Source organism: Notolabrus celidotus, chromosome 21, assembly GCF_009762535.1.
Source record: "Notolabrus celidotus isolate fNotCel1 chromosome 21, fNotCel1.pri, whole genome shotgun sequence".
Classification (NCBI taxonomy): domain Eukaryota; kingdom Metazoa; phylum Chordata; class Actinopteri; order Labriformes; family Labridae; genus Notolabrus; species Notolabrus celidotus.
The window spans coordinates 4942483-4952973 of record NC_048292.1 but is presented as its reverse complement, the minus strand read 5'-3'; the positions used below and the strand labels follow the sequence as shown (position 1 = coordinate 4952973).

At 43.4% G+C, this 10491-nt stretch overlaps 1 protein-coding gene across 1 annotated transcript in view; it reads left to right on the top strand.

Annotated features, from left to right (window-relative positions):
* kera (keratocan) overlaps window positions 1-6456 on the top strand; it is a 7822-nt gene extending 1366 nt beyond the window's left edge. Inside the window, exons 2-3 of the mRNA XM_034673849.1 lie at window positions 4182-5056; window positions 5548-6456. Coding sequence (XP_034529740.1) covers window positions 4182-5056; window positions 5548-5717 — 1045 coding nt within the window. The 3' untranslated portion in view covers window positions 5718-6456. The remainder of the gene's footprint in view (window positions 1-4181; window positions 5057-5547) is intronic.
* The last annotated feature ends 4035 nt before the right edge of the window (window positions 6457-10491 follow it).

Below are 10491 nucleotides of genomic sequence, written 5' to 3'. Positions count from 1 at the left end.
CAGACATGGAAACAGAGGAAGTAAAACCCAGATTGGTTGGTGTACAGCTTGGCAGACCGGGCTTCATTTCAAGTAGCTGTAAGATCAGCAGCCTCCTGCATCATGTTAAGAGAGCACCAGTACAAGTATAAAAAGGAACCTTGCATTATTAGACACAAAGGCCTTATTGGATTGTTATATTTTTATATGCATTTTGTACAAAAACTCAACGGATTTCTACATTTTAAGAAAATTCAACTAATAAATTCACTCATGGACCGCCATTGTTCAAAATGTGACGTCAGGTACGCTATGGTTGCAATTCTTTCCCTGCATGAGTGAAGAGGACACTGATGAAGAAGTTACTCTCATGGGGATCAAAGTGAAAACATCATCGAGGTGAGGATGAGTGGAGTTAAAGCAACGGCATCTGTGCTGCTCCTCATGTCAGCTCAGAGAAAGAGGGACATTGAGAGTCGAGTACCTGGGTGATCTAATCACAAGTGGACAGCTCTAAGCACATCTGGATGATCATGCTTCTGCATACTCCTCACCTGTCACCTATCCATGTGTCCTCCTCAGCATAATATCTATAAGTAACCTCATTCATGAACATAGGTGTTTCATATCCATCTGTCCATCTGTTTTTCAAGCTCTGTCCCTGCACTGTCTCTGCGTAAACGCCCCCCTCCCTCCTCTCTCTGAGTTTGCATTGAGGAGCAGTACACATGCTGCATTCATGTGCTGTTGGACATGTTGGAAAAATGCATTTCCAAGTTGGAAAATGCACGTGAAGACCTGCTTAAGTCGGAACAACAACTCTGAAACTTGGGAAACAATTTGATGCCCAAAGTGACGTCACATTCATCATCAACATGCCGGAAAGACATTTCAGTCAGACAACTCACGTTTACTTAAGATAAAGTTTTATGCAGCATACCGTATTGTGTTTGGCGTATGGGCTCCGAACCTCATTGCTCCTTGTAGATTATTTAAATGCAGACATTAGGAGTAATGAGATAGGACTAACCCCCCTTGGAGCCCACAGGTGGATGCCGGGGAGGAGGTGGGTACGAAGTTTGCACACAGCACTGAGTAGGACAGCAGGAGCACTTGCAAAGCAGAGGCAGAGACAGGGAGACTTGCAGCTTAAATAGACCACCAATGAGAGGATGTTGAGATCAGCTGATAGGGAGGATGACGACGTGTCAGTATGAATGAGCGCAGCTCGAGTTGTCTGCCTGAACTAGCTTGCAGGCGACGCTCCATATTTTGAAATCATCCAAATTGAAAGCAAGTGAACACACCAACAGTCAGAAGAATGACTTCTCAACTGGGAAACTGGGACCATCCAAGGAGCACATGAATGCAGCAAGATACCAGCGTTTTAGCTCCACTTTCCTCCTCTCAGATTGTCTTCGTTTTGATCCAAACTGAGAGTAACTTCCTCAGTAGTGTCCTTGTTTTAAAAAAAAATCAACAGACATCAAACACAGGGAAAGATTTGGAAAGATGCATGAAGCAGCCATAGCGGAGGAACTACTTGACGTCACAGGGTGACTCACAAGTTAATTTTCTTGTCAAGTTTTCTCCAAATATAGAAATCTATTGTGAGGTTTTTTGGGGACAACATCTGATGTTGTCCTACAATGTCCTATAATGTGGGCTCCCTTCCAATATGTGTATCTGTAAATAACAGGACATGCCATGCAAAGCAGTTTAGGCTAACAGGCTAACCCCTCAAGCTTGTTAGCACGGTACAGCAAGTGATAGTAGTTTGTCCTTGACGTACAGTTCCTCTAAATGTACTTGGGACGAACGTTCAGATGTGTAATTGATCGCACAAGATTACAGACATGTGTGTAAGGGAATGATCACCGTTCGAGCAACACGGCAAACCCAGGAGGAGCTCTAATGGGATTGCGTGGCTGATCACGGATAAGGGTTGCCCCTATTCTCACCCAACTCAGCGGAGATTATCCCGCTGCATTCAAACCTTTGCCGTCATCACGAGAAATGAGCCCAATCCCATGCTGGCATGCTGAAAGGTCAAGAAGCGTGACACGGGCCAGCGTCCACAAAAACAGTGTGCCGAGACAGCGTGCAGACAAAATCCCCTCAGATTAAGCCTGACCCCCATAACGCTAATACCTGTTTGGTGTGCAGACAGTGTGTTGCTGTGAGTGTCATATTTGTCCTGAGGGCTTTAGTGGAAGACCCCAAACAACACGGCTTCCCTCCCTAAAAACTGAGATACATGATGGATCTAAGGGCCAAAGTTTCCACAAAGACTACCTTGACTACTCTTAGCTGACTTTGTAACATCTTGCAGTTTCTATTGATCAATCTAGCAGCAAGTATGAATGATGCTTCAGTCTTTTTTTTACTCCAACCATGACCAAACCCGAGTGCCTTGACAAATTACCAAGACTCAGACCAGTAAGCCTGTAGGCAAAAACATATGCATCACTACATGATTCCTCCACCTCCACTGGTCTGCATGTTGCACACATGCTGGATAGTCCATTAACACCCAAACCAGCCTAAGATTGATCAAAGCAGGGCTCCTTCAGACCACATTGGAAGAGTCCATTGGTGGTCAGTCATGAAGATGGACCTGAACTGTAACTGTAGGTCTTTCTAAGTGTTACAGAATGGGTTGCAGCATAGACAGCAACACAAAGGTGGGGAAGGACTCCTTGGTCCTTGTGAATGGACTGAACAACAGGTCAACCAGGTCGACCAAAGGAGGACGGGTTGTACATTTAGAAGTCAGCACACAAGGACCTTAGCCTGTTTTTAAGTGGGCCATGTCTGAAGCACTGTAAAGGCTTAGCACACCATGGGGTAATGACCTTAGGGAGATCCTGATTGGCCAAGAGAGGCTTAGGTGTCATCATGAGTGACAGGTTGGCACGCGGTGAATGAAAACTCTGGTCGTACAAATACGGGGTAGCGTGAGGTGGAGCCTCGTCATTCGGAGCTACGCTTGGTCACCAGTAGAGGAAAGACGTAGACGAGAGGGAACACACAGAGTTTAAGGTAAGCTGGAGAGACAGGGATAGTGTTAGTGTGAGATGTTTGTGCTCCAACTTTAATGACTGGGATTCATCATATGGAAGCACGGGTTGTATTTTGTTGTATTTGTCATATTTGTGCCGTACGCTGTTCCTCACAGCGGGGTCATGGAGCTTTGACCTCTGTACACTAAGAAAGCCGAGGCACATCTTTGAAAACAGGTGTTGCCGGCTTTGTCTTTGAAGCGCTCCGAGCTTGGCCTTCTCTGAATGAGTTCCAGACAAACTTGGAGTGCATCAAGAATTTAAATGAGCACCAGATGGCAGCTGAAAGGCATCAAGCAGAAACTTAAAGGATGGGCGGACAGAACAGAGCCTTGAACTGCTTTGAGCGTTTGTACTTGTCTTGTTTTTGTTTGGCTTACAATGTATGAGCTGCACGTGGCAAAGGGGGATGCACTCATTGACATGCTTGCAATGATGGTTAAGTAGCTGCCATGCAATGCAATAGCTTTCTATCAAGAGGAACTTAAGAGCACCGAGGCATGTGGACAGGATGTGTCCAACCTGTTGCACATGTAGGTACATGGTAACCCCACAGCTGCTCCAAGAAGAGGAGAGAATCCATTCTCCAAGTTAGTGTCAGTGCAAAGCTGGGTTGAAATGTTGCATGCTCACTGTTTACCTGCATGCTGGATTGTTTCAGCGGTACAAACCAAAGAGATGCAGCAGGCTAAGCCATGCATGTTGCAATCAAAGCCGGATGAGCAGTCTGCCATGCTAAGTCCTCAAGTCTAAGCTCGATGTTTGCACTAAGGCAATTAAAGTTGACCCAGCTCTGCATCCTGTTGTTGGAATTCTACCTGTTATTGGCAACCGGAAATAGCTGGTTCATTAGTGCAGGAGTCGGTAAAAAAAAAGACTTATGGGGGTCAGTTGGGCCTTACCAAGTCTTTTGTAAATCTACTGTCTGGGAGGAAATGACACAGGTCTCCTGAAAGGTAAGCTATTATTTGGGTCATCACTTCCAGTGTGGTCCTAATTCCCCTAAGTCCCCAATCCGTTGCAAATTCCAGCATCTTCACTGATCCTCTTTACTTTGGATGTCTGGAGCATTAGGATGTCTGTTTGCCCTATCCTTGTCTTATCCGTCTAACACTGTCTTTGTCTCTCTTTCCACCATAGGTTGGGCAGTAAGATGGAACTTCTCCTGAGCCTTCTCTGCATCCTGTGCCTGGTTAGTCCAGTTCTAGGCCAGGACATGCCTTATGAGGAATATATGGCCCAGATCCAAGCCTGCCCTAAAGAGTGCCGCTGCCCCCCAAACTTCCCTCGTGCTGTCTACTGTGACAACAAAGGCCTGAAGAGCATGCCCAAAATCCCCCCTCACACCTGGTACCTCTACCTGCAGAACAATCTTATTGAAGTGCTGTCAGCAGACTCACTGAGTAATGCCACACAGCTGCGTTGGTTGAACATAAACCGCAACAACATCACCGATGCTGGAGTGGAAAAAGGTGCTCTCAGTGCCATGCCTCACCTGGTGCATCTCTACATGGATGACAACCTCTTGTCCTCTGTGCCATCCCCCCTGCCAGCCAGCCTTGAGCATCTACGCCTCTCACGCAATCGTATCTCCAAGATCCCCGCTGGTGTCTTCAACGGTCTGGATAAGCTGCACCTCTTGGACCTCCAGGGGAACAAGCTGATGGATGATGATGTAACGGAGGTGAGCCTGAAGGGTCTAAACAACCTAGTACAGATCAACCTTGCCAAGAACCAGCTGAGCAGCATGCCTCTTGGCTTACCTTCCACCACCACCCAGCTTTTTCTTGATGGCAACAACATCGAGAAGATCCCAGCGGGGTACTTCAAGGGTTTGCCGAAAGTGGCGTTTCTGAGGCTCAACCACAACAAGCTGGGCAGCGGTGGGGTCCCAAAGAATGTGTTCAACGTCTCCAGTATTTTGGACTTGCAGCTGTCACACAACCAGCTGACTGAGGTCCCCCTCATTCCAACAGGCCTTGAGCACCTTCACCTTGACCACAACAGGATTGAAAGTAAGTCTGGGACACTTTCCTCATCACTGTGATTCATCTGAGCCGTAGATACAGACAGTACCCACATAGCAAAATTAGTCTGATAAGTCTGGGTCAGATCTGGCGTCAAGCCGGCACTACTGGCTGACTGCTGGCATGGCAAGTGGTATGTCAACCGGATGTGGACCAGGTCTGGCAATGATGGCATTGTATATATGATGGCTTGCCACACCTGGCCCGATTGGGGCTTGGTTTATGTGGCCCAGATCTGTCCATGCCGCATCTGGGCCGATTAAGATTGAGGTTGTGATTAAGCTGGCCCATGTGTGGGCCGTCTCTGGCGAACTATATCTGGGCCACTTGAGGGTCGTCATTCTTGGGGTATGTTGGCCGAGTCTAAGTGTATTCTGGGCCAGAACCGGGCCAGACCAATTTTGCTATGTGGGTACAGTGTTCTTCACCAAGTGGCATCAACATATCTTGTAACATCATCCCTCTTTGTGCATTTCCAGGTGTCAGTGGCTCCAACGTCTGTCCTGTGGATGTGGAAGCTGTGGACGACTCAGTCAACGAAAGCATGCCTCGATTGCGCTACCTCAGACTGGATGGCAACGCAATCAAGCCACCAATCCCCCGGGACGTCATCCTGTGCTTCCGCCTCCTGAGGTCCATCGTCATCTAAAAAGGACTCATCCGCATATTTCTGCCTCATCGTAGTTTCCGTCACACTTGTGAATTAATGCAACAAAACTGGTTTTTGCATGTTCAGCCAATATTTGAAAGCTGTTGGCATCAACTTGTTTACTGTTACGCTCTCGGGAAAAGTAAACATCCAAATCTGCAGTTAAACTTTCAGTGGATTTCTGAAAAAAAATCTGAAGGAAAGTGGTTGAATTAGCTTCATTTAGGCGGCAATCTGTTGACCGCTAGTTGTGCCTTAAGTTGGTGTAAGCATCTGCATGACAATGACAATGTGAGTCTAAGTTAGCATGGTAATGGTTTGATGTATAAGAGGACAGCATGTGTTAATGGCGTGTGGAGCTCTCTGCACTCACTGTGAGAAGGAGGGGAAGCTTATGAATGTACATGCAAAGTTACTAACTTTTTTTATTGTTCTGGGGGAAGATTTGCTTTATATTTGTAGACTTGAAGCCAAATCATTGGTCTTATATTCGGGGTTGGGATTCTTATTTACTTTATTACAGGTAAACATAAATATATATACTGTAGGTAATTTATTTTATTTAATATTTGAGAAATTTAGGTAATAACTTGGGAGTCCTGTCAAACTTCATGGCCAATATCACTTAATCTTTTGTGCACAAAAAGACATGCAACAATTATTTTTTAACTATTCCAGCAGACTTTTTGATCCTGGTCTTTACTTTTCTGAATAAACTGAGCAAGAGATTTCATTTTTACTGTCTTCAATTTTAATAAAATGTCTGAAATGTTTTAAACATGAGCTCTCCTGTGTCATTTTTATATCTTCATTGTGCTTACATCTGTGGCTTCCATGATCCCAATCATTTGTTTGTACCTTTAAAGGTGCAATGTGTAGTATTTAAAGGTGCAGAGTGAAATATTTAAAGGTACAGTGTGTAGTATTTAAAGGTACAGTGTGTAGTATTTAAAGGTGCAGTATGCAGTATTTAAAGGTACAGTGTGTAGTATTTAAAGGTACAGTATGCAGTATTTAAAGGTAGTGTGTAGTATTTAAAGGTAGTATGTAGTATTTAAAGGTAGTGTGTAGTATTTAAAGGTAGTATGTAGTATTTAAAGGTGCAGTGTGTTGCATTTAAAGGTGCAGTATGCAGTATTTAAAGGTACAGTGTGTAGTATTTAAAGGTGCAGCATGTAGTATTTAAAGGTAGTGTGTAGTATTTAAAGGTAGTATGTAGTATTTAAAGGTGCAGTGTGTTGCATTTAAAAAGACAGCATATTATATTGAAATGTGCACTGTCGTATTTAAAGAGACAGTGTGTAGAATTTAAAGGTGAAGTGTGTATTTTTTAAAGGAACGGTGTGTAGTAATTCAATATACATTGCATAGTTTTTAAAGGTACAGTATGCAGTATTTAAAGGTACAGTGTGAAGTATTCAAAAGTAAAATGTGTATTTAATGGTACAGTGTTTATTATTTAAAGATACAGTGTAGTATTTAAAGGTAGTGTGAAGTATTTAAAGTAACAGTGTGTAATATTTAAAGGTACAGTGCACAATATTTAAAGATACAGTGTGTAGTATTTAGAGATACAGTGTGAAGTATTTAAAGGTACAGTGTAAAATATTTAAAGGTACAGTGTGTAGTTTTTAAAGGTACAGTTCACAATATTTAAAGCTGCAGTATGTAGTAATTAAAGTTACAGTGTTTAATATTTAATGGTACAGTGTGTAGAATTTAAAGGTGCAGAGTGTAGTATTTAAAGGTCGATGTGAAATATTTAAAGGTACAGTGTGTAGTATTTAAAGGTACAGTGTGAAGTATTTAAAGGTACAGTGTAAAATATTTAAAGGTACAGTGTGTAGTATTTAAAGGTACAGTGTGTAGTATTTAAAGGTACAGTGTGTAGTATTTAAAGGTACAGTGGGAAGTATTTAAAGTTACAGTGTGTAGTATTTAAAGGTACAGTGTAAAATATTTAAAGGTACAGTGTGTAGTATTTAAAGGTACAGTGTGTAGTATTTAAAGGTACAGTGTGTAGTATTTAAAGGAACAGTGTGTAGTATTTAAAGGTACAGTGTGAAGTATTTAAAGGTACAGTGTAAAATATTTAAAGGTACAGTGTGTAGTTTTTAAAGGTACAGTGTGTAGTAATTAAAGTTACAGTGTGTAATATTTAAAGGTACAGTGTGTAGAATGTAAATGTGCAGAGTGTAGTATTTAAAGGTACAGTGTGTAGTATTTAAAGGTACAGTGTGAAGTATTTAAAGGTACAGTGTGAAGTATTTAAAGGTACAGTGTGTAGTATTTAAAGTTACAGTGTGTAATATTTAAAGGTACAGTGTGTAGAATGTAAATGTGCAGAGTGTAGTATTTAAAGGTACAGTGTGAAATATTTAAAGGTACAGTGTGTAGAATTTAAAGGTAGAATTTGTGGGATGATTCTGATTCAGCTGTGGGATTTTATGTGAACAGGTGGTTTCTTCACATTGTAATGCCTTCAGGTGAAACAAGATCCCTCCACCTGAGGGCACCTGGAGTCACAAAACTCCTGTAAACCATCAGATAAGTAGTTCTGCTACACATGCACCTGTTGCTCTTTACAGCTCTGTTGTGACTTCAGACAGCTGATGTAGCAAGTTAGCATCTGTGTTGCTTTGTGGCTTTAAATAAATATTCATACAGGATTGACATAATGCAAATGATTTCAAATCAATGAAGATTCTTTGCTTTATGCACGCCTTAAACTTCAGACTACATTTCAAACACAATCTGTGTTAACAGCTTGCATGAAATGTCCCCCTCACTGCCAAAGACGCATCAACAGAGTGCTCCTTTTGTGACTTACTGCACACCCTCTCATATACTGTGGGCATCAATTTGATGGCGAGATATTTGGGGAAACTTTTCATTCAATTCTTTCCCTTTTGAGAATTTCTGGCTGCAGAAAAGCTCCGAATATGAATACCAGCTTATACAGCAGGTGCAGAGGGATGTCTGGCAATCCCAAAATGTCCTTTTCCCCTCACTCATCAGAAGGTCTAGAGTTACCGTGGGAGTGAGAGCAGAAGAGGTGGGTGGTTGAGTCTAAATCATGGCCAAATAAAGCTGACAGAGGAAGATTTGCTAATGACATCCTGTATGTGTGTGTGCGTGTGTGTGTGTGTGCATGTACCTAGATCAGCTCATGCTCTATAGGCAGACTGTTAAGGTATTGCACGAGTGAACTGAGATCTGCAGGTACGGCAGAATGTGTAGCGAGCGAAGCTGCAGAGAAAAAGCAGCTTAACCAAAAGTGAGGCAGAGGCCTTCCTCCGTGCAGGGACTTCCTCTCAGCACCATGCTAACAGGGGCTCCTCACAGAGCTCCCATTGTGTACGAGGGCCCCGTGAATCCCCCCCATACATGAAAGCAACACATGCCAGAGTTTCACCTCAGGAAAAGGGAGACAAATATTTCAGTCTGATTGAGCTTAGAAAAATAAAGGAAACTCTTGTAAGGGATAAAAAAGGTATTTTGCCATTGGGGGGCCTTTGCTCTCTCTTTCTCTCTGTGTGTCTGACTTGTGTGTGTGTGTGTGTGTGTGTGTGTGTGTGTGTGTGTGTGTGTGTGTGTGTGTGTGTGTCAGTGTGTGCAATGTTTGAGATGGTCGTGCATGTGGGTGCGGGGTGGGTGCACACAGAGTGACCAAAAGCAATCTGCTCGGGTCCAATCAGTCTCAGTGCCTAGCTTCACACATAAGCGGCAGGGCACTCAGGTCTGCCAGACCTACACATACACACACATTCACACTTTGTCACATCCACACACACCTTTAGCACACGCACACACACAAACACACACACACACACACTGACACATACATACCCTCCCTCTTCAAGGCACCCTGCGCGACCTCTCACCATTGGCCAAGTCCCGGAGCCCTCAGCATCTCCATCACGGCTGAAGGGACCATTCGGGAAAGCAGGAGACAGAGGTAAGCGTTCTTGGTTCTGTCTTTCATGCCGGCTCAGCGGCTCTCAGGTGCGGGGGGGATTAGACAGGCATGGTGGCACAGTGTGCCCCTCCAGAAACACTGCTATTCAGGGTTTCAACAACAGCCACTTAGCTAATTGGATGCAGGTGAAGCTGTTTTGGTTTTTTTACTCTTGGGTTTGATTTGGGAGACTGAGATGAGGGTGTCTTTGTTGTCTTTGGCAGAGTTAGCAGTTGTGATATGATGGCTGGCAGGTTTTAAGACCGAGGCGCTCTGATTCAGGTGTGAATGTTCAACAGGTTGAGTTTTTTTGATGATGGATTTGATGGAAGTTTGGACTTTAAATCTTTGGAACTGTTTGTTTTCATGCAAAACTTCACTTTCTGTCATAATTTGTGCATTTCATGAATAATCTACGCCCCAAATTTCAGAGAATGTCATTAAATTCTTATTTGTTTTGATATTTTATGCACAAATGTAAGTGCATAGGAGTTTTTGGTACTTGTGTGAAGTGTTTAGTCAAGATTGTAATGCATGTTTTGAGATTTAAAAGTTTGAGTGAACAGTAAAGGGACGTTTGTAAAGTTTGTTCATTGCGTGAGTGAAAAAATGAGAATCACTGAATATCAGGAATGCCCAACGCTGACCCAAGCACAACAGAGGCTACACTTATACATGCTTACACAGTTTCCACACACTGTCCACTGTGACGGCCTGCATAAAAGCAGACCTCTGTCTTCAGTGAAGTCCTTCTTTCAGTGAACCTGTGCCGGATTTCACATCTGCATGGCAGTGAGTGTTTTTTTCTACGTGGAC